The sequence below is a fragment of the Dermacentor silvarum genome, chromosome 11 (genome assembly GCF_013339745.2).
Source record: "Dermacentor silvarum isolate Dsil-2018 chromosome 11, BIME_Dsil_1.4, whole genome shotgun sequence".
In the NCBI taxonomy this organism is placed as follows: Eukaryota; Metazoa; Arthropoda; class Arachnida; order Ixodida; family Ixodidae; genus Dermacentor; species Dermacentor silvarum.
This window is the reverse complement of record NC_051164.1, coordinates 119,217,777-119,243,509: the sequence shown is the minus strand read 5'-3', so window position 1 is coordinate 119,243,509 and position 25,733 is coordinate 119,217,777. Positions and strand designations below refer to the sequence as shown.

At 47.2% G+C, this 25,733-nt stretch overlaps 1 protein-coding gene across 1 annotated transcript in view; it reads right to left on the bottom strand.

The window, feature by feature from the left end:
• LOC119432861 (nuclear pore membrane glycoprotein 210-like) overlaps positions 1-25,733 on the bottom strand; it is a 238,239-nt gene that overhangs the window by 194,733 nt on the left and 17,773 nt on the right. Inside the window, exon 5 of the mRNA XM_049658424.1 lies at positions 1,673-1,902. Coding sequence (XP_049514381.1) covers positions 1,673-1,902 — 230 coding nt within the window. The remainder of the gene's footprint in view (positions 1-1,672; positions 1,903-25,733) is intronic.

Below are 25,733 nucleotides of genomic sequence, written 5' to 3'. Positions count from 1 at the left end.
GTCACGGCTTAGCTCCATGTCTGCGCAGCCGTGCCAACCACACCGCACGGCACGGTGACGTCATGGTTCGGCAAAGCTAAGGCGAAGCGATGCGGCACGCGCGGTGATGTCACAGCTCACGCAGCTGTGGCCAGGCTCATCATGGTCGGCGCAGCTGGGGAGAAGCGTTGCTAGGCGACACATGGCGACGTCATCACCAGGCAGAGGTTTTGCAGCGTACACTCGACGGACTACCCTCAAGCTTAAACAGCTTCGCTAGTTCACAGGGGTATGTGCCATTGCGCTTGGACCCTTTCTGCACTACCTCCAGGATCGGCCCACAATTTTGTTCGCACTACGCGGCCTAATCAAGAGCTTAAACAGCTCTGCTGTGTGGCGGTCTTCCCCAACCCGTAGAGCGTATAATTGCAGCTACGTAGGGTTCGGGCGAATAAGGCAACAAGCAAGTCAACTCAAGAACGTTTATTGCTGTGGGCAATAAAACACACTTGCAGAGGGAAGTCCGCTCTGTATAATAAGTAATAAAATAGGCTTGCCTCGTCGCGTGTAGTAGTCACGCAAACGAGGTCACTCACGGGTTTCAGCGGGTAAATCCGTATGAGCAGGTAGGTCAAGCAAGGTCAGAGAGACCCGGAGGTCTCTCGGTCGCGCTCTTTTATATCTTTTTACCTTTCCGCGAGGAGTGTCCTCCTCGCCCGCCGGATCCTTTCCCTCTTCCCACGCGGGCGCGCGCGTCGCGAGAGGCAAGCGAGAACCGGGAGAGGGCAAAGTGCATTTCTCCCGTGTCCGCCCAGCTCCCGCGGCGCGCGTTGTGCGCGCACGAGATGTCCGCCCGGCTACCGCCGCGTGCGCTCCGTTCGCAAGCGACGGGCGAGTGCTCGCGGGAGAAGGTGGCAGCCGTGTGCTCCCCACAGCTGTTAAAAGTCTGTTCAACCTGGTCCGCTCCAACTGTGTTTACATGCATTTTGCAGAAGACAACCCACACCTCGCAGTCAGGATAGCCCAACTTGTCCCCCTGCTCCCTTGGCCTGACCAGCTAGCATGGCTAGCATGAACTGCCAACCGAATTTCAGCCCAGCAAGCCGACTCACCTCAACTCTGTTGGCATCATGTTTATTTAGCTCATAACAGGCTCACGAGTCAGCTTGTTGACGAATTCCCGAACCTGTCTAGTTCAGGAATGTTCACCTCTCGTGACGTAAAACAAGCTGAACTTGTGAGCACATCTCAAACATGTTTTGCAGAAACATGTGCACAATAGCTCACACAAGCAAACGAAAGACAGTTCTTTAAGCTTAAGTGTTACAGCGTTTGTAGCAGGCTCACCTCGAGCAAACAAAGGCAAGCAGTTGAACCCTTGAGCTACACCAGGCAACTGCTAGTGGCAACTGCTAGAGGTGCTCGTTCAGCCCAGAAGAAAGACCCGGACAAGGTCCAATGCACCTTTAGCCTCAAGCTCCTCTTAGACACCGTCTAAGATATTAAATAAATGAGCCTGAACTGTGGGATGTAATGCGGAACTTGGTTTTCTGTAAAGATTGACTGCCTGCTAAGAAATAAAGTGCATGGTGCCAATGATAACTGTTTTCAGTGGACTGCAGGGTTTGTCAAGTTCACTGACTGCCCCTAGAATCATCACGTGGGACAAGGTGAGGTTGATGCCCCTACTCACTGCTCACACGGAAGCACGCCTGGCAGCCAATGAGCAGGAAGACGACCGATGGCTCGATTCGTACACTGTCCACCACACGCAGCTCCAGCTGTTGGGGCGCCACATGTGCATAGGCTGCATGGGCAGGCTGCACAGATAGTCGTGCCGTGCCCACTGCTTGGCCCTGGACAAGGACCGCCCATCCGTGCCGACCATGCAGTTTCACACCAGCTGGCCCATGTGACGCAAACCTGCATCACGCTCTTGTAAGTTCAACTGACAACCAACCCCCCCAACAACCAGATTTTACTTCATATTTATTTAGCCATGAGGTGCCTTGGGCACACACCCTTGGTTATCTTTTACGTAGTGCAGGACATAAAGGTGCTGAGCATTTAACATTCATTTTCTCTCAAGAACTCCTTTATGCCACAGTCATAGTGTCAAACAATATACAATTAAGCTATACAATATATATATTGCTATACAATATATACAATATAGCTATACAATACAATGCATTGTTTCATACAATATTTCCGGTGTACTCTTCCTATTTAAATAAGCTTGAACTTGAAACTTGAAACCATAGTAAGGTGCGTTCAGACAAGGGCAGTCAGAGGGAGTGTCCAACTATCTTTAGAGCACAGCTCTTGGGCGCCCGTTCCTGCGGCGAGCGTCAGCGTCGTCCCTCGTGACTGAGCCAACGAGCACAGCAAAGGATGAAAGAATGAATGCAGAGTGTGAATGAAAGACGGCGACAGCGAAGAGAGAGCGAGGAAGAAAGCGGAGGAGGAGGGTATGGCAAAAACGTGAGAAGAAAAGCGTAGTGCCGTGCAAGACAGGCCCTGCAGCGACGATGACTACGAGATGGCGCCAGAGTAGCATGCGTCGTCTGTTCACCAATGACACCACCGATACCATATATGAAAACAAAGCGCTGCATGAGCGGAGGTCTGTCTGCGGCAGCTGCTAAGAATTGCGGCCACGCGTCACCCGCGCACTGCCTCTCGTGATCTCCCGATTAGCGAGGCAGTCGTGCCCCACTTCGCTCCGTTTGAAACGTGCCACATGAGACAGATTGACCATGCCAGCCGATATATCGCAAAATGAAAATACGTATACAGCTGCGCTCAAATTTCACGTTAGGGAGTATAGTAATTGTTGGTGAATTTTTTTCATTTCAACAATACTATTATGATATATTAAAGCCTGTGCTGACATTTGAATCAAGCCAGTTTTTTCGGCGCACGCATTTGTATCAGCATGAAAAAATTTTAAATGCGACGAGGTGGAAAATGCAACTTATGCAATTAAACAATGTTACAAATTTGAAAAAGTAAAAAATTTTATGAACTTACTATGCTTTCGTAATTGCTATACCTGATTCAAACAAACTTGTTAATGGAAATCAAATAAACGCAACTGACTGTACAAGCCAACAACACAAAAAGAATGACAAACTTGTCTTTTCAATAAGAGGCTAAATATGGGCCTTTTCAGCAATTTCTTGATGTGTTTTTTAATGCAAGTATCTTTCAAGATACCTTCTGTGCATACTTCGCTATATGCTAAACATGCAACATATTTAATCTCTCTTCTTTACCATTAATTTTCATTTTGGTGGCAAATTTTTTAAAACTACAAAACGAAGAAAATTTGCCAGTTTTCACCCCAGAATAAAGAGAGATATATATTTTTACGTTGCTGAAGTCACATATAAAGATGTATTTACAATATTTACAAAAAGGCAACGATGCACAAAAAAGATGGCTGTTGAGACTGATTACCCCTCAACATGTCAAATTGTCGTCTTCCGACTTTGGTGCCGTTCTTGGTTGTGCCGTAACATAACCCCCGCCTGTAAACGCCGTCTCGGTGCCAGCTATAACGGAGGTGAACTCGCGGCAAAGTAAGGCTTCAGCCGAGACACATGCACAACGTCAATGGGGACACGCGAGTTCAGCAGAGCGATCTCGTAGTTAACATCGCCAAGCTGCCACAATATCGCGTAGGGCCCTGTGTAGCCGGGAGCAGTTTTTCAGAGAAGTCAATGCAGCGACATGGCGTCCATAGGAGGACAACGGAGACGGGGAGAAACTGAACATCTCGATGTTGGTTTTTGTACCAGATCTTCTGTGTGGCCTCAGACTCGGCGAGCTGGGAGCCAGCAATCTGGCGCACCGTGCGAGCCCGGGCAAAAACATCTTGAGCATATTCAGTGGGAGTGTGCGTCAAGGAAGGAAGCACTGTGCCATAGGGCAAAGTAAAGCGACGGCCGAGCAGGAGGTAAAAGGGAGAAAAGCCAGTGGTCTCGTGACGGGACGAATTGTAAGCGAAGGTCATGAAGGATAATGCGTTGTTTCTTGTGGGTACCCCGCACCTCTCACCAATTTGTTACGTTGCACAAGTCAAATATAAAGATGTATTTACAATATTTACAAGAAATGCAACGATGTACAAACAAAATGGCTGTGGAGACCGATTTCACATCGACACGTCAAATCGTCTTCTTCCAACTTTGGCTGAAATTTCTCCAGGATTATGTTTCTTCATCGAATATCTGTTAGTACAGTTAAAGCTCCATATAACGAAGTCGTTAAAATCTGCAATTTGTTTTGTTATATGGAAATTTTATTAGATGAAATTCGATCTTTTATGCAAATAAGTACAGTTGCCGATGGATATTTCTGATGCAAGAGGGGCCGCTAAATTTTCCGAATTATCAGGCAATCGGAGAAAGCAAACTTGAATGAGAAAAGAATTCATTTTGTTGAATTTGAGAGTCGGCTACGAAAGATATGGTTTCATGTCGTTTCTATGTTTTCTTCTCATCGGCTATACGAAACAAAGCCAACCATGCTTTCACGTCCACTCCACCCTTGCGGCTGAGTGTCACCTGTCATGGGACGATGCTATCGTGAAAAGCGCCAGTACTGGAGAGCGAATGCTTCGTTTGCCTGTTGCTTCAAAGAGACTCCGAAACTCGAGATTATGCAACCTCCAGTACTAAACGTGTGGGAAGACAGTGCACATGATGCCATGCCATCTTGGCATGACCACTCTTTGTACACACAGCAGGTTACCTCTAAACCAGCGTCCTGGCTGTGTATGCACTCAGCCATACTGATAGCCATCCGCGGCCACAGCCGCACTACTTCCTCCTCCCTCCCTTTGTGCGGGCTTGATTGCGAGCTCGCTCCCCTCTTACTTTCCCCTCACTCATGCAGGAAGACTGCACTCATCAAGCCACCATCCTTCTTGGCTCACCTTAGCACGTTTTCACACACATCCAAAACATACAGCGCATGGGGCGCGACAGGATCTTATCCACTTGGACTTTATGCGGAACATGACACTGTCCTGCTTCGCCGTTTGCTCTTAGTCGTGCAGTATGCAATTTGAGGTGCATTTGCAAGCAGTCGCTTGTATTCAATCACTTGACCAGCTGTGATTGCAGAATTTGCCATTTATTGTCTCGGTAGTCCTCTACAGCGGCAGTGAAATTTTATGTTCAAATCGTACATAAACACACTTCATTATATTGAGGTTATAAATGCAATATGTTCTATGGACAAGAAGTTATAAAAAATTAAATAGTTCATTATATCAAGGTTTAACTGTATATTGAAGCGCGCGTTCTCTTGAGTGTCGGCCATCATTAAAGAAGGCTGTTCTCTTTCGGAAAGTTCGTATTAATTATCTTCGTGACAATATGCAAAAAGCTGTTGCATTATTTTGTTCCGAGTACAAAAGAAAGCAATGAATAGTGATGTGTAAGCTGGGGAATAGTGATGTATAGACTGCGGTGTTTGGTGCCACATGCCCATCTTCTAGAATGTTGCGCCGTGCAAGCATCAGGTTTAATAATGGCTTACCTTTGTTCTGTGAACTAATATTGTCACATTGGCTTGACGGCGAAGAATAAGGTGTGAGGTAAGTAGGAAACTCTGAATTGGTCAAACTCGTGCCCAGAAAACCCAGAACACTCAAAGCACAATGATGGCAGCAGGCACAGTCGTTGGTCATCGAAATCTGATCTACAGGTCAAGCGCGTCGGGTATTTATACATGACTCGTAGATTCCAGCGCCATCGCTGGCACTCGCATGTGTTCCAGAACGTACAACACTATTCCCGTAATGCATGCAATCTTATTAGAATGGCTTCGCTCGATGCATGCAAAAAAAAATGCTCGATGCATGCTTCAAAAGTGGAAGAGTGCCAAAGAGATTTAAATACAGTGTCAAAACGAGCGTCCAGTGGAAAAAAAAGCTTAGCAGGAGGTACGGGGCGGCACTGAATCTTGGGAGCATGAAGCTCAGCATTGAAGCCAGTTGCGAACTTGTGTGTTTAGCCGGGGCCATACAAAGTGGCTGGAAAGAAGCTTCTGCGTTGCGCGGATTCCAGGATGCAACAGATTGTGGACTGCCTCATAGAGACGTCAGCGAAGTGATGCCAGAATGAACGGTCGAGGTGTATAGGTAGAAGTATTGCAGACAACCAGCGTACCCAACTGGAGTCATAATATTGTCCTCCAATCGCAAGGATGTTGACAAACTCCGGGGGGTATGATGTTTAACATCGTTGTGTTGGTGACTAGCAAGAAGGTCGACGTCAATAACAAAAGGCTCTTCCAGTAGGCTGGAAACTGCATGAACTAAGGACGTAGGCTGGGATGTTTTCAGTGCCCTTAACGTGACTAATATGGTTGTGAATTCCGAAATGTAGGAAAGGTGGCAGCTCTCACGTGGTGTGTAACAGGACAAGGAGCGGCTCATGACATGCACAAGGAGGCTTGTAGTTTATAAAGAATGTAAATGGAGGCCCTCCAGGAAACAACAAAAGTGGTGCACAGTGAAATAAACAGCGAGAAACTCGCGGCCAAACACGCTGTAGGGGTTCTGCATAGGCTTCAGCTTCTTGTAAAAGAAAGCAAGTAGCTGCCACACACCATTGATGACGATGAACTGCTGCAGAATGGAGCCAACAGTGGTGTTGGAGGCTTCAGTCATGATGGCAGTAGGTGCGTCGGGTTTTGGCTTTCTGGGCAGCGTGGTGGCGGCGAGGGCAGACTTGACACTCGTGAAAGCTTGAGCAGCCTCATCGGTCCACTGAAGCACTTGGTTACACTTGGAGCCAAGCAGAGCGTCTAGAGGAGCCACAAGTCGAGCATAATCGAGAACAAAACGTCAGTAGAAATTGATAAACCTGCGGAATTGCCGAAGCTTGGTCACTGTGGTCAGCCGTGGAAAGTCTTCGACGATGCGAACCTTGGACAGCAGCGGTCAAAGGCCATTGGCGTCGACCAGATGTCCAAGGAACTCGAGGTCCGGACAGCCGAATTGGCTCATGGTGGCATTGATGACTCCTCGACTACCAAGGGAAGAAAACAACTGCAAGTGTTCCAGATGTTCTTGAACAGAAGAACTTGTGGCAAGAAGGTCGTCAATGTATGCAAAAAGGTAAGGCACACTTCGCGTGACGGAATCAATGAAACACTAAAACGATTGGCCAGTGTTCCATAGGCCAAGGGCATCTGGTGAAATTCAAAAACCAAATTGTGAGGTGATGGCGGTCTTGGGGATGTCCTCCACAGTGACAAGTACCTGGTGATGGGTTCAAACGCCGTGCAGAGGTATTGTGAATTCTTGAATGCTTGGGAGTGGGTAGCGATCAAGAACTGTTACGTTATTTAGTGCCTGGTAATCACGACAAAAGTGTACAATCATTGCATCCTACCAGTGCTAACATATGGGGCCAAAACTTGGAGGTTAACAAAGAAGCTCGAGAACAAGTTAAGGACCGCACAAAAAGCAATGGAACGAAAAATGTTTGGCCTAACATTAAGAAGAGACAGGAAGAGAGCCGTGCAGATCACAGAGCAAAGAGGGATAGCCGATATTTTAATTGACATTATGAGAAAAAAATGAAGCTCGGCATTCCATGTAATGCGTAGGATGGATAACCGGTGGACCATTAGAGTTGCAGAATGGGCACCAAGAGAAGGGAAGTGCAGTCAAGGACGGAAGAAAACTAGGTGGGATGATGAAGTTAGGAAATTAGCAGGCACAAGTTAGTATCAGTTAGTGCAAGACAGGGGTAATTGGAGATCGCAGGGAGAGGCCTTCGTCCTGCAGTGGACGTAAAAATAGGATGATCATGAGGAATGACCACATGGGCCCCAGTACCCAGACTTCTGGAGGAAGGGTGGATGATGCCGAGTTCTAGCACGTGTTCAAACTCCGCACAAGTGATCTTGAGTTTTTCCGGAGGCAAGCAACAGGGACAGAAATAGACCACAGGGCCGGAAGTGACGATGTGGTTGCATACGTTATGTTTTACCAGTTACGTCCAATCTGGCAGTTGCGTCAAGATGGGAAACTCACGGAGCAGCTCAGCAAACACCACTTCCACCATGGCAGAAGTGGGCGGGATGGATAATGTGGTGGATGAAGGAATGCCAGGAACGGTCAGCTGTGTAATGGAAACGATGAGACGGCGGCTCTTCACATCGACAAGGAGGTCATAGTTGCGCAGCAAAGGCTGCTCGAATAAGGGTGTGTCGGACGCCCGCAACCAGGAAAATCTAACGGAGCGCTTGTCAAAGGCCAAGGGTTAGCATGAGGGAGTGTGAGAACACTGAAATCCTGGTGCCATTAATGGTTTGAAAAGACAACACTGATGTTGCTTTGCAGTCAGAGCATTGAGCAGAAATAAGGCTTACATCGGCTCCTGCATCGACGAGAAACTGCTGTCCTGTGACTGTCTTTTACGTAGAAGACAAGACTTGTAAGTTGGGCTACACACTTGTCGCTGCCAGCCTGTTTCCTTGCCACGCACAGGGCGAGCATCATTCACAAAACAGAGATGATAGAAGCAAGCGCCAGAAGCTGTTGGTGAGGTTGCATGGATCATGTCTAGGTGTTGAGATCTGCAGGAACTATGGCTACGTGGACTACGAGATGGTATGAGATAGCGTTCCGCAGCACAGACGATGCACTCAAGGTGGTCATCACAAAAAGAGTTGAGAGGAGATTGTGGTGGCAAAGAGCAGGCAATGGTACGCTGCGCAGACGATGTGGCGGTTAGGATGGTTTGGGTGGCTACTTCTATGACTTTGTTGGCCAACATGGCAAGTCCGGTCAAATTCATAGTGGAAGCTGTCGCCAGGACCATCTGCGCATTAGCCCGAAGCCGTCGCAGCCATAATTCGCATAAAAGGGCGTCGTTCGAGGAAGCGAGATAATCAGAACGACGGCGGTGGTGGCTACAATTAATGTCATTTTGGACCTGCGGTCATGGCAGAAAGTCTGGAAAATCGGACGGCGAAGGTTTTTTGCGTCCAAAATTTCAGACTTTCTTATACATTGACTCTATGGGGTACATGGCGATGCCGCGAGGGCAGGTCCGAAAAATCGGGCGTCCGGAAAATCAGTCGTTGACTGTATTTGAACAAGCGAAATCATTCACATGAACATGTAATGACAAAGTGAGCTGCTCAGAAATCGTGTGACAAACTCATCTACATTATCATTGGCAGGCATTACTTATACATTTAAAAAAAACTACATGAACAAGAACAAACAAAGACATGTTTGGCGATCACTTCTTTGCATAGTAATCCGCACTTTCTTTTCACAAAGTGAAACACAAACAAAAATGAGTCATATCATATCCATAATGTATAAAATTAATAATAAAGAGAGGTGCATGAAGATCAAAATTTTCGAATAAGTATAGTAACTATTGAGTACCGAATGGTCAAATGCAGGCCCATACACATATCTACGGTAAAAACATCTATTTCTGTATAACTAGGTACCACACCTGGGGCGGTATTTTGTAAGAGTCTACCTAGTGGACAGTCCATTTCGGCGGCCGCTGATTCGCTGCTGCTTGACGTACAGGAAGGAGACTGGCTGGCACCTTCCTGCACATCAAGCAGCAGCGAATCAGCAGCCGCCGAAATGGACAGTCAACTAGGTAGACTCTTACTGAATACTGCCCCTGTACTGACTAGTCCAAGAAAGGCCGCTAACTACCAGGAACAAGGAATCAGTTTTAAACATAAGATCCCTAATTGTTGTTAAATATCTGCACGAATTGCTTCTCAGCATCTTTACAGCCGGGTTAGAAACAAGCTTTTCAAGAATGAATGGCTGCTGTGTAGAGTGGAGCTTTACAAAAACGCTTACGAAATGGTTGCCAAAGAAAAAAATTGGAACTTTGGAAAAAAATATAAATAATTAAAGAAGCTGCTGAAGACTTGTGCTGCAACATGAAGGGCTGGTTGCAAGGAAAACGCTAACTGAAGCGTGACAGATAAAAATGCTACATGACTCGACTGCGTGAAACACTAAATGACAGACTACAAGCAAAACTCGCAGGTTTTTATGTAGGCTGCCACCCTGAAACCGAAAACAAAATTTGCATTACCCATTTTGTTTCTGCATTATTTCTAAAACTTCTGTCGTTTGCTTCTCATAAATTGTGATTCTTGGTTTATCAGACACACAACAGTAACAAGGCTTTAACAGACAGTTGTTGCAAAATTTCTAATATTCAGAAATACCGAATATTTCTTTATTGAATACGAAAAGAAATATGTAGCTAGCGTGTAATATTCTATTCATATTCAAAACTCTGAATATTTGCCCACCCCTAATAATGTAATCTTGACCACTTGTGTACACATGGCGTGTTGTATTAATTTAACTCTTGCATTTATTATTCTCTTTTACAAAAAGGCAAACTTCGGGAAGAAATTGGCTTTGACCCAATTTTCATAAAACTAGTTCAAGGTGCAAAAATCTGGAATTTTTTAGTTTTATCCAAAAATGAAGGCCCTAATTATATAACCAAGCTTGCATATGATTCATGAGATATCGAAAGAGCATAGCTCCAGGTCAACCCGGGTCTTGGAAGAGAACTTGAAATCTCTCTCTCTTCTTTTTTTTTTTTTTTTTAATTACTGAGCAACATTGCTGAAATGAAAAGTAAGCATTGAACTTCTTTTTTATTTATAGTTGATCAGGTCGTGTGATGACCAATACAGATTCAGTGCATCTCAAGTCAGTAGGTGTTCTTTGAGATGACTAGCCACATCCTTTTCCTTGAAAATTCTTACATATATTTCTTCCTTTTTCTTGCCCCACTGGAAGTTGATGAAGTGAATAAATTAAGCAGCAACTTTCTTAAACACAAAGCTGCCATGCTACAACACTGCACATGAGATGCAATAATGTTCTTTCCATTTTGAGGAGCTTCGCAACCCCCGCCACTCCCTTTCGTGCAGTAACATTTGCATCAAGCTAAGGCATACTACATGATTTTACAAGAATAGATTGATTTCTCATTCATGGTTGACTGGTTGATAGAAGGTTTTCACCGCAACAAAGCAACAGTGCGGCTATGAGAACGCTGCAGGAGAAGGCTGTGGATACCATGTGCTCCCCTTTACGCTTAACTTAATCTAGGTAACCGAGTATTTGCGGTCCTCTCTATGGCAATACAGCCACTGCAACAGGGAGATGAATCCGCAACATCGTGTTCAGCAGGGGAGCACCATATGCACTCAGCCACCGTAATAACAGCTAGTCACAGCTCTCTATTTCATATAAAAAGCATCTGTGTTCCTTCAGTAACCCTTGATGTTGCTTATGCTTGCGTGGTGCGACAGTCTAGAAGACGGACGCAGGGCGCCAAGCCCTGCAGCCTATACATCACTATTCATTGTTTTCTTTTTTTTTTACTCAGAATAAAACAATGCAACATGTTTTTTGCATATAACACATATTCAATTAAAGTCCTAATCAGGGAAAATTTGAGCAAGAGCGAAGTTTTTTTTTTTATTTCCGCATGAAAACTATCAAATTTAAGAAGCTTTGTGACCTTCCAAATTTACCACAATATTTGAATATACCGGTACATAAAAGAGACTAAATACACTTTGCTGCATGTTTAGCATGTAGAAAAGTATGAACAGAAAAAATCTCTAAAGTAAATGCATTAAAGAACACATAAGGAATGTGGGATCGCACGCACATCCCAATATATTCGGAGTGGCCGTGCGGTTATCACGTGATGATCATGTGCTCACTCGGGGAGGGTAGCGGGGAGTGAGCACGTTTCGCCGCTCCCGCTGCTCTTTGCGCCTGGCCGAGACGCCGCATCCAGGGCACCCCGTTCCCTCCTTTCCTCTTTCTTGGAACCGGGGAGACTCCCTCTCCGTCGCTTGGGGAGAAGTGCTATTCCCTCAATGCGTGGTTGTCTTTTGGCTGAGGAGCTTGCGACTGGCCGTATCCTCAATTCAGCCGCAGAGACCGTCGCACGCCGTCCCCCTGCAGCGCCCGCCTGGCCTTTGCGAGCGACTGACCGCCCCAGGGCCCGAGCGCAGATCCACGCTAGGTGAGCTGAACCCTTATCAGCCTCTTGTGTGTTTCCACTATTGTGTGATTTGTCGCCTCAGTCGTTTGGAACGCTCCGCTGCTGTGGTTTTGTTTGCTGGCTTGTTGTTGCTCAGTTGGTGCGTGAAACTCAAGGTGAATAAACACCTTAAGTCAAGGACTCGCCCTGTCCCCCTAGCCTGAACCCGCCATGATCGCAACTCACTGCAAACCGCAGGTTAGGGGTCACAGCTCTGACTGTTAGGACTGCTGCGAAAGAGCTTGCAAGCGACTGCTGCTCCACTGGCGAGGTGCGATCCAGAGATGGATCAGGTGCGCACGAGCGAACTTGAGTAACACCCCTATAGGAAATTGCCAAAAAAAGGACCATTTTTTAGCCTCTTCTTGAAAAGATATTCGTCAATTACTGAGTTTTTTATTTTTTTTTATTTCCATTAACAAAGTTGTGTGAATCAGGTATAAAAATTGTGATAGCATAGAAAATTTTATGAAAATTTTAGGACTCATTTTGCACCTTGTCTCAGTTATGAATTTTTCATGATTAAACAAAGGCGTGCGCTAAAAAATAAAGTCGGTTCAAATGTGAAAATATATTTCACTATCTCATATACAAATATTGTCAAAATAAAAAACATCAGGACCCCCCCCCCCTTTGATTGTACTTACTTGAACACACCTAGTAGCAACTTTCTGAACCATACGCAAGCTGTTAATGTTCCCATGTGCTGAACGAGGCGAGAAGATCATGCATGGCTTACACCCACCTCTTTTAACCCCCCTACACTCCAAGATATCTGGCAAAGAACAGAACGCAGAACGCCAACAGCCAATCATGATAATGGAGAGGTAGAGGGGTTTTCTATGAGGACACTAAATTAGTAGTGAGAAAGGTCTGAGCTCAGTATACTGAAATCATAGGTGATTTAAAGCAAAAGTGGGAGAAAAGCAGGCTGGAGAACAGGCAGTCAGGAACTAAGGCTAGTAACAGTAGAGGATTTGCGGTGGCCGAACTTGCAGGAGATCATCATCCTCAGCAGCAGCCTATATTTGCGGTGGCAGAACCTGCAGGAGATCATCATCCTCAGCAGCAGCCTATATTTATGTCCACTGCAGGACGAAGGCCTCTCCCTGAGATCTCCAATTACACCTGTTTTGCGCTAGCCTGATTCCAACTTGCACCTGCGAATTTCCTAACTTCATCACTCCACCTAGTTTTCTGCCCGTCCTCGACTACATTCTTTCAGAAAGGGTGCCCAAAACATGGCATCTACGACAGCATTTCCAGCTCCGCAATTGCTTTCGGCACATGCAGTTAGAAAAAGTATGGCCTTCAAGATCACAGGGGTGGGACTGCCAAAAGTTTTTTAGGAGCAAGTAAAATTGCGTTTTGGAGCAGCTTGGAGCAGACTAAATTTCATTTTGGAGCAATATGGAGCAGATAAAATTTCATTTTGAAGCAGTTTGGAACAGGCCCAAGTGAATTTTGGTGGAATATGGCAGCGCACGGCATGAGGCAGACGCGCTCACATCGTTCTTGGAATACCTATGCGTTTCAGCTAACTTTTCTTCAAAACACCGGATTGACCGACACCATTCGATCCATGAATGCAAGCGGAACCTGTGGATACCAAATTTCTGGACCAGGGACCGTTTTTCATCCCACCACGGACCTCAGAAGTCACCAACCTCGTGAGCGCCACGCTAAGCCTACTGGAGCGTAGGTGGTAGCGGCAGCGCCCGGCGGAACGCCGAGGAACGCGGCTCTAGATGGCGGCACAAACACCTGCGTCTGGCGCAGAGGACGCGAAGAATCCCCCAGATCGGAGCCGCGGAGGCCACGAAGAAGACACCGAAGGCATGGATTGCCGTGACACCGAACCCCAAGCATCCAAGCCCATGACCATAGGACCAAGCAGCAGCTACAGCGGCGGCGGTCCGACAAGAACACTAAACGCTGGAGAAGAGGACTGGCAAACGGTACTCACCCTGCGACAGCGTAAAGCGCAAGCAAAGGAACGCCAACAACAAGCATCGAGAAACGGACCCAGCTCCGAAATTGCTCAAGGCCAGAACGCCTCCGGGAATAACCGACGACGGCCAAAATACCGCAAGCTTCCACCACTGCTACGCGACGATTCCAAGGTCATCATAAGACCCAACCAAGGACTTCCAATCTGATCCCTCGCCAGTCCCTTGCTCGCCGAAGCGGTCATCGAAGCATGCAACGGCCACGTACATGAGCACTTCATGCTCCGTATTAAACCGGGCTCAAATATTTTTATCGTATCGACCCCTTTGCAAGAAGTGGCGGAACGAGTACGCAAACTTACCTCCATCGTCATCAACGGCAGGCCGCATGCAGTGAACGCGTACGTGGCCACCGGAGACGAGGCTGTGCGCGGCGTAGTGCATGGCATACCGCCCCATACCCCATCTGACATCCTCAAGGTTAACTTACGTATCCGATCCCAAGGTGTGGAAATAATTCAAGCCCGCATGCTCGGTGACTCAAAGACTGCAGTGATCACATTTTACGGTACGTTTGTACCACGCTACGTCTACTACCAAGGAGGAGAGCTAGCGTGCTACCCTTACAAAAATATGGTGCAAGTATGCAAACTGTGCCAACAAGTGGGACACCGCACAGACGTGTGCCCACAACCAGAACTCCAAGTGGGCCGCACGTGTGGCACATCGGACCCCACGGAAGGGCACCAATGCACCCCACGCTGTGCCATGTGTGGGGAGCCACACCTCACAGGAGATCGTAGCTGCAAAAAAAGACTGAAGCCAAACCGTCGCCTGCAGCACACCAACGCATCTCGGCGCAACAAACCATCCTCGAAAACTGTACCACATACCAGTAGCAAGCTGCAACATAAACATCCATCCCGATGGTTCAGCTCGGAAGAGGAAGAAGCAGCCTACAGAGACCAAGAATTCCCGAGACTCGGACACGGATCTGGCAGCCGCACTCCGCAAGCGAGACACCAATCAAGATCCAGCTCAAGATCTTGATCGGGATCCAGACATCGCAGCACGAGCCGCCATGAAACTTTCCCTTTCTCAAAACCCACAAATCTCTCCAAAACACCCTCTACAAAGTCCAGGGCTGCCCTACAGAAAGGCCAGCAACAAACCAACCCACAGGTAAGCTGGGCGCAAGTTGCGTCATCCACTGCCAAAGCCATAACTGAAAGTCCCGAATACCAACGCATTCTTGCCGCTGAAGCCAAACCGTCGCCTGCAGCACACCAACGCATCTCGGCGCAACAAACCATCCTCGAAAACTGTACCACATACCAGTAGCAAGCTGCAACATAAACATCCATCCCGATGGTTCAGCTCGGAAGAGGAAGAAGCAGCCTACAGAGACCAAGAATTCCCGAGACTCGGACACGGATCTGGCAGCCGCACTCCGCAAGCGAGACACCAATCAAGATCCAGCTCAAGATCTTGATCGGGATCCAGACATCGCAGCACGAGCCGCCATGAAACTTTCCCTTTCTCAAAACCCACAAATCTCTCCAAAACACCCTCTACAAAGTCCAGGGCTGCCCTACAGAAAGGCCAGCAACAAACCAACCCACAGGTAAGCTGGGCGCAAGTTGCATCATCCACTGCCAAAGCCATAACTGAAAGTCCCGAATACCAACGCATTCTTGCCGAAAACAAACTCCTTAAAGCTAGCTTAGCCGAAATCAAACAAGAGCTGGCCGCACTCCGCTCCACCCAAACTCAATCCATACCCAAAAATACAGAACCGGTGATAGCTAAGGAATCTGCGAAGCCAAAACCCATCAATCAGGACATGCTGTCCAATCAGATCGCAATTTTAGCGCAGCAAATGCAGAATTTCCAACAACAAATGTGCACCGAGCTACAAAAATTAAAAACCTATGTAGATGAATCCGTCAACAGCGTACGCGGCGCCATGCGCAAGCGAGCAAATGTTAGCCCGGGAGCCCCAACGCGGCACCTGAAAGCTATAGAGACGACGGACAGCGAAGGTACTAATCATGGCTAATCGACGTGCAAATTCAAACGAAACCCTGGAAATTTGGCAATGGAATTGTCGCACTCTCCACAATAAGATAGCCGCATTATCCCACTTCATGCAAACGGCGCCAATCCAGCCAGACATAATATGTATTCAGGAACTAGGAAATAAAATACACACCCTACTGGGCTATGTTTACCCCACCCAACCCGACCACCCAAAAATCGCAACGCCGGTTCGAAAAGACATCGCAGTGAGTGTAAACTACATGTCCCAAACAAATATTCAGCACCAAATTCTAACAATCTGGCCCTGTAAACGCAGCAAACCCAAAACCATCATAATCCACATCTATAGCCCCCCAAAGGAACGATCCGCCAATTTCAAAGATCTGTTTTGGCATGCAAAATCCCTAGCACGAAATCAGGATAAAATATTAATACTTGGGGACTTCAACTCGCCACACACAGACTGGGGGTATCCGAGGGACTCTCCTAAAGGTCGCAACCTCGTGGAGGCGATGGAGGACCACAATATGAGGCTAGTCACCATCCTGGACTCTCCTACGCGAACAGGAAATAGCGTCACGAGAGATACTTTTCCAGACCTCACGTTTGCAAATACTTTAGACCGAATCAGCTGGACTAACCTCGAGGAAAACCTAGGTAGCGACCACAGCATCATAAGCATTTCGGTAAACTCGCCCAAGATTTGACGACCACGAGGCCAAGCAACGATCACTGACTGGAAAGCATATCGGCAGAATCAACCAAACACTCAGCTAAATAATGTGGCGACCTGGGCAGAACAAATACGGACGGCCTATAGACGGACCACCAAGAAGGTGGCGCTAACAGACGACGTTCCGGCAGTAGACTCACATCTACTGCATCTCTGGGAAGCCAAGCGTAACCTCATAAAACGATGGAAACGACAAAGGCATAATCGAAAACTAAAACTTAGAATAGCGAAACTGTCCCAAGAGGCGAATGAATACGCCCAACATTTGGATGATGACAATTGGATACAATTGTGTGCGTCCATGCAGGGCACCCTGCACACAAAAAAAAACGTGGGCCATACTCCGCAGTATGATGGACCCATCAGGCACTAAAACAGCCACCTCCAGAACGCTAAGGCAAATAGCTAGCGAATTCGAAGGTACGGATGAGGAACTTTTGCGGAAACTTAGAGAAACCTATATAGGAAACCCTCCCCAAAAGCAGCACTACCCTGCCTACGACGGCGCAGCCAACGATGAGCTCGATGCCCCAATAACAGTAGCGGAGGTACATGCAGCAGCACAATCCCTAAAGAAAAACACAGCCCCAGGCAGTGATCAAATCACTAAGGCTATGATAAGAAATCTTAGTCACGAAGCCCTTCATCAAATCACAGACTTCTTTAACGCAGAGGTTTGGGACACCGGCTTGGTGCCGAGAGAGTGGAAAGAGGCTAAAATAATCCTCATACCCAAACGCGCGAAGGCCAAAAACTTTCAAAACCTACGACCAATCTCCCTCACATCCTGCCTAGGGAAACTATTTGAGAAAGTCGTGCTAACGCGCTTAACCGCTCACATAGAAAGTAACCAACTCTTCCCAACTTCAATGTTTGGATTTCGGCCCCATCTATCCGCCCAAGACATTTTCCTCATGCTAAAAGACGAAGTCCTAAACTCTTCAGCCGGCAGCTCCGATAGAATAGTGGTAGCGCTAGACCTTAAGAAAGCGTTCGATACCATATTGCACCAGCTCATACTGGAAGAGCTGAAAGAATTAGCTTGTGGCTCGAAAACATACGCCTACATACGCTCTTTTCTGCAAGATCGCACGGCCACCATAGGTGTCGACTCACTCCGATCGGAAGAAATACAGGTACCAGGCAGAGGCACACCGCAGGGTTCCATCTTGTCACCACTGCTATTTAACATCGGAATGCGCAGACTCGCTCTGTCCCTGGAGACAATACCAGATCTAGGTCACGCACTGTACGCGGACGATATTACCTTATGGGCCTCGACAAGCTCAAGTGGGCATAAGGAAAACACCCTACAGGAGGCAATAAACAAAGTAGAATCCTTCACAGACATGGCGGACATGTGCTGCGCGCCGGAGAAATCGGAATTTATTCGAATTAAAGCAAAATACACGCACACAGAACCAGAGATCCGGCTAACACTCTAAGGCCAACCAATACGGCAAGTGCAAAAACTTCGAATTCTGGGCCTCTGGTTACAAAGTAACAGCAGAGTAGATCACACCCTACTCTTGCTTAAATCTACAGTACAACAGGTGGCCCGAATGATACACAGGGTAACTTTCCACAGGAAGGGCTTTAAAGAAGACGAAACAATCAGATTGATACAAGCTTTCATAATCAGCAGGGTGACGTACAGCCTACCTTACCAGCACCCTACAAATACTGAAATACGAGCCATCAACATTCTGATACGCACGGCGTACAAAACCGCCCTGGGGCTACCTAAAAATACCGCCACAGATAGACTGGAGGCCCTAGGTTTGCATAATACGTACGAAGAGCACGCATCCGCAGTAATAATATCTCAAAGGGAAAGGCTCAATATCACCGCAACAGGCAGGGCCCTGCTCGAGCGCTTAGGGTATCCCCTACGACCCCAGTACCTAAACGAGGAAACCACCCCAATGCCCCGAGAAATACGGAATCGAATAATACTTTCTCCAATACCAAAAAACATGAATCCTAAATATCATCAACCTAGAAGGCAGGCAAGGGCTAAGAATCTACAAAAGCGCTTCGGCTCGCATCCCGGAACGAACTACACGGACGTAGCTAAAATACAAAATAACAGATACTGCCTAGCGGCTGTAAGCCAACGATCGACCGTAGCAGCCTCTACCAAAGCAAACTCAGCCAGTACGGCAGAGGCGGTAGCAATCGCCCTAGCCATCAAGGATAAAGACCGGAGAGGAGAGTCAGCCTCGGTACTCACAGACTCCCAAGTTGCCTGCCGCCTCTATTTAACTGGAAACATCCCCAAGGCGGCCTTAAACGTTTTGGGACATGGCTTACAAGAATATCATACCATTGCGTGGTGCCCAGCACACACGGGACTGGAGGGAAACGAAAGGGCGGATCGGCTAGCTCGCGTATTTCACATCCGAGCGCCGACGAGTCTAACAAGCTCACGTGACATCTTGGAAAACCAACGACGTGACCGCCAAAAATTTAGTAATCCGCACCCGGACCTTACCAGGGAACAGGCTCGTGACTGGCGCCGACTACAAACGAACACGTACACAAATCTATACCGACAACACCATATAAGTCTCACACAATACACGGACATCTGTCCATGGTGCGGAGAGCGGCCCACTCTTGCCCACATTACGTGGGTGTGCAATTCGCGGCCCCTAAATATCAATTCCCCCAAATTAGGGCAAATACCCAGAAACAGGCAGTGGGAGACCTGCCTTGCCAGCACGGAACGGGAGAGCCAAGTGGCTCTCCTCGACCAAGCCCAGCGAGCTGCTAAGGCCAGTGGAGCCCTGGACTAAGGGCCCCACCCACTCAACCTTCAATCCCCTTCATGGAATAAACGTTTACTACTACTACTACTATGGCAGCGCACTTCGAAACACAGAATAAATCAATAACACGAAGTGCATAGTAGAAGCGCACTTTGTAGCTATAGCGTACTAGAATATAAATGAGTGAGTCGAGCGGGGGGGGGAGGGGGGGGGGGGGCATGGTGCATGCTTTTCTGTAAAGCTGAAAACATCAGTGGTACTATGATCGAACTATATATTTCCACGCCAAGGCTCATGATGATAGTGGCAAATGCTCTCACATTACGTGGTCCAATCGAAGCGGTAACGATTTCTGGGGCACTATATGTCACCGCAGAACCAGAGAGCCGCAATCCACCCTGGGCTGGTATAATGCATAGCTAATCCAAGTTGTTTTTATTATTGTGATAGCAATTATATGGACAATCCAGGCGCATTTCTGCTGTTGCCGTGATGTTCCCTATAACGTTCAAGAGTGATAACATCGCCGCCGGGGACAAAGTGCGCCAAGTGCTGATAGCTTCATGTGCGCTGTTTTTTCCGCTTAGTTCGCGCTGAAGCTGCCGCGCTTCCTCACTACAGAGTTTTTACTGCGAGTATCCGCAGTCATCAAGTGAGATGTGTTCCTGTTTACTTGTGCGTGCGTGACACCATGCTTGTTAATTTAGTTAGTAAGCCAATGTTTACGAGATTATACGGCCAATAAAACTGCTATCATTACTTGGTACAGCTGTCTACAAATTTGCTATCGCAATCGATGCTTTGCCTTTCAGGCGAAACTGCGACTTTTTATTCCGAATCCGCCATTACCCTTAATGGTATGTCAAAATGGCTCAGGCCTCACCCATGTGAGCATAGAAACAGATCGGAATAGTTTTACGGTATTGGGGGCGAGGACTTACGGAGTCACCATCTGTAGGAAGCGCCTCGCTTGCATAGTATGAGGGATGACGCTGCGCACTCCACATAGGTTTGGCTGTCGGCGCTCAATAAAAAACACTACGCAGGAGCCCTCCTGGCCATTCCTGTAAGTACTCTCCAAACGTGGGAAGTTTCTTACTGTCAAAGTAATAATCTTGGGCAAACAGAAAGCGCAGAATAGTTTACAGGAGCTATCTGTTTACCAAATACGTACAGTCAATGCCCATTGTGCACAGTCGACGCGATGGAGTCCCCCAAACCAGCTTCTTGCGTGAAAGGTTGGCAATCGCCGAGAGCAGACTATGTGAAATATGTCCTTATAGTGTGCTGTCTGTATAACCAAAAGGAGTATAACAGAATAAAGCCTCAATTCAGCGATCGCACGGGTTCGCAGCGACTGATTGTGCATGCATGTCTGCGCACAATATTTCGCAAGCATTATTTCGCACCGTGCCGCGAGCTTTAGGCCGCAGCATATGAACATTTGACAGTACACAAGCAACCATTGTTGCGTGGACACTATCAGAGCTGTTCAAAAATACTATTGTTATAACTAGGGACTTCGACGCTATACGGCGACTCGTGATGTGCCATCGCGACGATTCAATCATTTTTCTTTTCTTCGAAATTATTGGACGTTTCAGTATCGTTATTTCTCAAGTTGCATCGCACAGTAAGTTTATCGGTCTTCTCGGTGAGGAATTTTCCTATGCTTCTTTTTGTCAATCCAGCACATTCATTGTTTGGTGCTAACACAAACATGACCATATGCCATGCCTTTTTTTAATGTGCTTCTTACCGTTTCCTTTCCATTCTGGTGAACTTGGTAGTATCTAGCATCAACAAGTTCATAGACCACATTTTCATTACATTAACCAGGCGAGGTTCTAAGTACGCGCTTTCTGCTACTCACCGAACATCGGAGTCCCAACGCCGTAGTAGAAATGTTCCACGCGAAAGTGCTTGCTACACACCCAAGTTGTAGCCGATGGCTGCTTGCCGGCTCCAAGTTTCCCCAACGCCATAGTAGAAATGTTCCACACGAAAGTGCTTGCTACACACCCAAGTTGTAGCCGATGGCTGCTTGCCGGCTCCAAGTTTCCCCAACGCCATAGTAGAAATGTTCCACACGAAAGTGCTTGCTACACACCCAAGTTGTAGCCGATGGCTGCTTGCCGGCCCCAAGTTTCGCAATCCAAGTTACACGCAGCTTCTTGGCCTGCGGGTACGTGTGAAGGCTGACACCGGGCTCCGTTGCGTACACACAAGAAACAAGGACACAAGGTTAAGGTGACAGACTGAAGTGCCAGTCTGTCCCCTTAACCTTGTGTCCTCGTTTCTTGTGTGTGCGCTGCAGTTTCAAGATGAATAGCTACCACAACTCGCCCAACTTTCAGTACTCTGTTGCGTACGCGTCCAGCACTGCGGTACCGAGCAATAGCCTACCATGTCGGACACCTTCAAAGGCAGCCACTATCTATTGTAGTGCTTTCAAGTGCTGACAAGCAGGCACCCGAAGCAGAAAAACATTCCGATAAAATCAGAACCGCAGCGCAGGTGGGACTAAACTCTCGTTTTCAGCTCGCTTCGGCGCTTCCAAGCAGACAACGCGGCCGCTGTGCCCACGTGATCCCTCACACCACGTCACGCCGACGGTGGCGCCAGCTTTTCCAGTGGTGGAGGTCGCCCCCAATACCAGCCCTGGAGACAGAGACGCCCGCCCGTTCAACCCGCTGCAGCGTGCGCCTCCCCAATATCTTGCTCGCTCACAGCGGCCTCAGCCTACTTTGTTTTTTTTAGGAAGTACCGCGCCGCTCAGCCCACTCAATTAGAGTGACCTAAAATAATTCTAGGTCACTCTACACTCAATCGTATTCTAGTACACTTTAAATTGCTCTAAATACAGGCGCCTTGACCGTTCCTACAGCAGCGACAACAGCCGGAAGTGGCCGTGCGCGCGCTGGCCACTTGCCGGAAGCGGTGTTAAGTTCATTTTTAAGCGCGAAAATTATGAGAAATGCACTGTCGCGTGGTGTGCGGAATGTTCGCAACAACTGGCGGAGCAGACATGCCAAAGCCGTTCTGGTGGCGCAATTTCGGCCAATTTTCTGTTTGGCGCAGTTTGGCACAGGAATTTGCGTTTGTATCAAAATGGCGCATTTGACACAGCAGTCCCACCCCTGATAAGATCAGCTTCTGTTACCCAGAGACAGCTGCCTCTGAGGCATGGATATCGACACTGCCTATTGGAAGTGGAGAAGCCCACACGGAAAAACAACAAATGAAATGAAATACTTACTTTGCACATGGACGTGTCAGGAAGCATAAAGTGCAGTGATCACAGGTTAGTGAGGCCCAGGGTTATCTTTAATTTGAACAGACAAAGGTGAAAAGTGGTCAGGAAAAAGCAAGGAAACCTGGTAGCAATCAGGACAAAGCAGGGAAATTCAGAATAGCCAGAAAGTACAACAATGGAAACATGGTTTTCTTGGAATACGTTGCTCTCAATGCAATGTTTTCCACTTCTTGTCAAGACAGCAATATTAGCTAGATTAGGCAACTGTATCGATAAACCTTCCATAGCATTGACGGATAAAGGATTTGCTTACTTAAAATCATTTGCACGTGGGTAGCTGCCTTTGGCTTTGTTGGTTTTTCTTGGAGATTTGTAGTAGGCTTGATAATTTGCACAAGCATATATGTTATCAAGTGCGCGACGTTATATATTCATCCTTCTTTGTAAAAAAACGCCAGTTGGAAGTCAGCGCTAGTCCTCATCGCCTCTTTTTGTTTTCCGTGTCTGTTCTTGCGCTGGTCATATCAGTGAGGAGAAAAGCTCGAGTCCTCAGATGGCTAGAAGTGGTGTATAGTGCTCATGTCATCTGCTTTCTGCTCGATAGAAAAAGCCGGAGCATGTTAGAGCAGACCACGGAAGAAGAACAGACAGGTGTCTCGACGACGCTTCCTGGCCGTGACTCTGTTCGCACTTCCTCTGAGCGCTACAGTATTAAGGGTCATCATTTTCTGTCGTCTGCTAGCGGCGTGAGGTCCTGTGCTCATTCATTTCGCTAAAAATGCCCTTATAAAGCATGATGTTACTTGCTCTGTGGCACTAATAGCTCTTGTAGTTTTTTTATTACTGATGCACATGCTATTTACAAAGAAAAATTTAATCTGCAGCAAGAAACCACTTACCGAACTCCATCTTGGATCTTGATTTGCAGTGTGGTCATGCAGCACTGTACAATGTTTAATTTGGTGCTTTTTAGCAAGTTTTCTACCTGTGTGTGTCTGGATGTACTTATGTTGTGTGTCAGGCAAGAAATGCTGCCCCGTACCGTTGACTGTGCATCAGCGTGCGGGCACTGATAGATGTGTACTGTGTGGTCGAGGCTGTGCGGAGATTTCTGTTTGAATGTACAAGAACCTTGACATTCTCTAATTTGTGAGCACAGCTCCACAGAACACTATTTTGTTTGCCTCTTCACACAATGTTCTGTTCACAAACAACTGTTCTAGCGGTATTCTAGCTATCGCGTACTTGATAAAAATGCAGACATTATTATCTGTTGCGTTGGGATTATGTCTGTACAGTCGTGTACTTGTGCTTCCATTCCTTTTGCCCCAGTGCAAAATGTTACAATTCAATAGACAAGGTGTACACTACTAGGCATTAATAAATGTTTAGAGTAACTTGCAAGCTAATTTAGATTACAATAATGAAAATTATAAGAGATATTGAAGAAGCAGAGCACTTGAAATAGGCATGTTCACGCACACATCAAGGAGGAGATACGCAGGCGCATACACAGACACGTTCACAATGTGTGCGTGAACGTGCCTATTTCAAGTGCGCTGCTTCATCAATATCATGACTCACCAACTAGCCGGCCATCACTACCTAGTAATATTTCAAGTAACTGGCGCGCTTACCATGCATGCTAAACTTGAAGAAAGGAGCAGTTGCTCTTTTACACCTCCAGTGCATGCATTTCGGACAATCCATGCAAGTTAATTTGAGCATATACCTGATAAGTAAAACCTCGTTAATTCGGTTTTCACGGTTTCAAAGTGCCTCGAGCGGCCAGTCGTGCGGCAATTCTGCATGTATTCGCGGGCTTCTTTCACACTCGGAAAAACATATGTAGCACGTATTGAGCAACAGAAAGCTGTATTGGGAGTTTTTTATGTTGCTCTACAACTTTCTCATTGACACTTTGATAATTAGGACAGTACTTCTCGAGTTAGATAATTATTTACAATTAATTAAATCTCAGTAACGAAAAAATTACTGGCGGCTACTCCACTGTACTGGCAAATGATACACACTAGGTTGGCTTCGCGTAACGCCGTTCCTCTTTTTTTAAATCGTGCTGCGTGATAGCTGGGACACTCTGTATATTGTCACGAGCCTCGAGAAGTAGTCTTGAAGGTTTAATAACCCGTAGAGCAGCTGGCTCTTGGAAGACGCGACCGTCGCAGCTGGCTCAAGCAGGGAAGGAATGCGTGGTCTTTGTTCTCTTGGGCTCAACCCACTCTTGCCCTCGACCCACTGCCTACCAGGTGGCAATATCCCCCCTTCTAAACAAAAGCATCGCCTCGATGCTAAAAAAAATAGGCATAGAAGACAAAGGAGGCAGGCAAAGCGAAAGTACAAAAAAAAAAGTAAACGCCACACCACACAATCAATGAACGAAGAAACAAGCTCCCAAAGATAAATGAAAAGTAGAAACAAAGGGAATGAGAGAAAAAAAAACGAAAACAAAAAGTTACAGACTCGCAATGTACGGCTTCATGCACACAACATGAACTATGTCTGAGCTCGGTTGTCTTTGTGTTCTACTCCGTGTCTGCGATGTTGTGTCTGGAACAACTTCGTAGTTTACGTCCCTGACGCGGCGGAGCACTTTATACGGACCGAAATACCGGCTCAGCAGCTTTTCACAGAGGCCACAACGGCGAACGGAGTCCACAACCAAACTTGGTCCCCCGGGTTGTAGGACACGTTCCTGTGGCGGTTGTTGTAGCGTCGTGCATCTGCCTGCTGCTGCTGGCCGATATGCAGCCGCGCAAGCTGTCGAGCTTCCTCAGCACGCTCTGCAAATTCCTCGGCGTCAGTTGTCAATAGGTCATCATCTTGACACGGCAGCATAGCCTCCAGCACCGTCTGGACTTCACGACCGCAGAGAAGACGAAAGGGCGT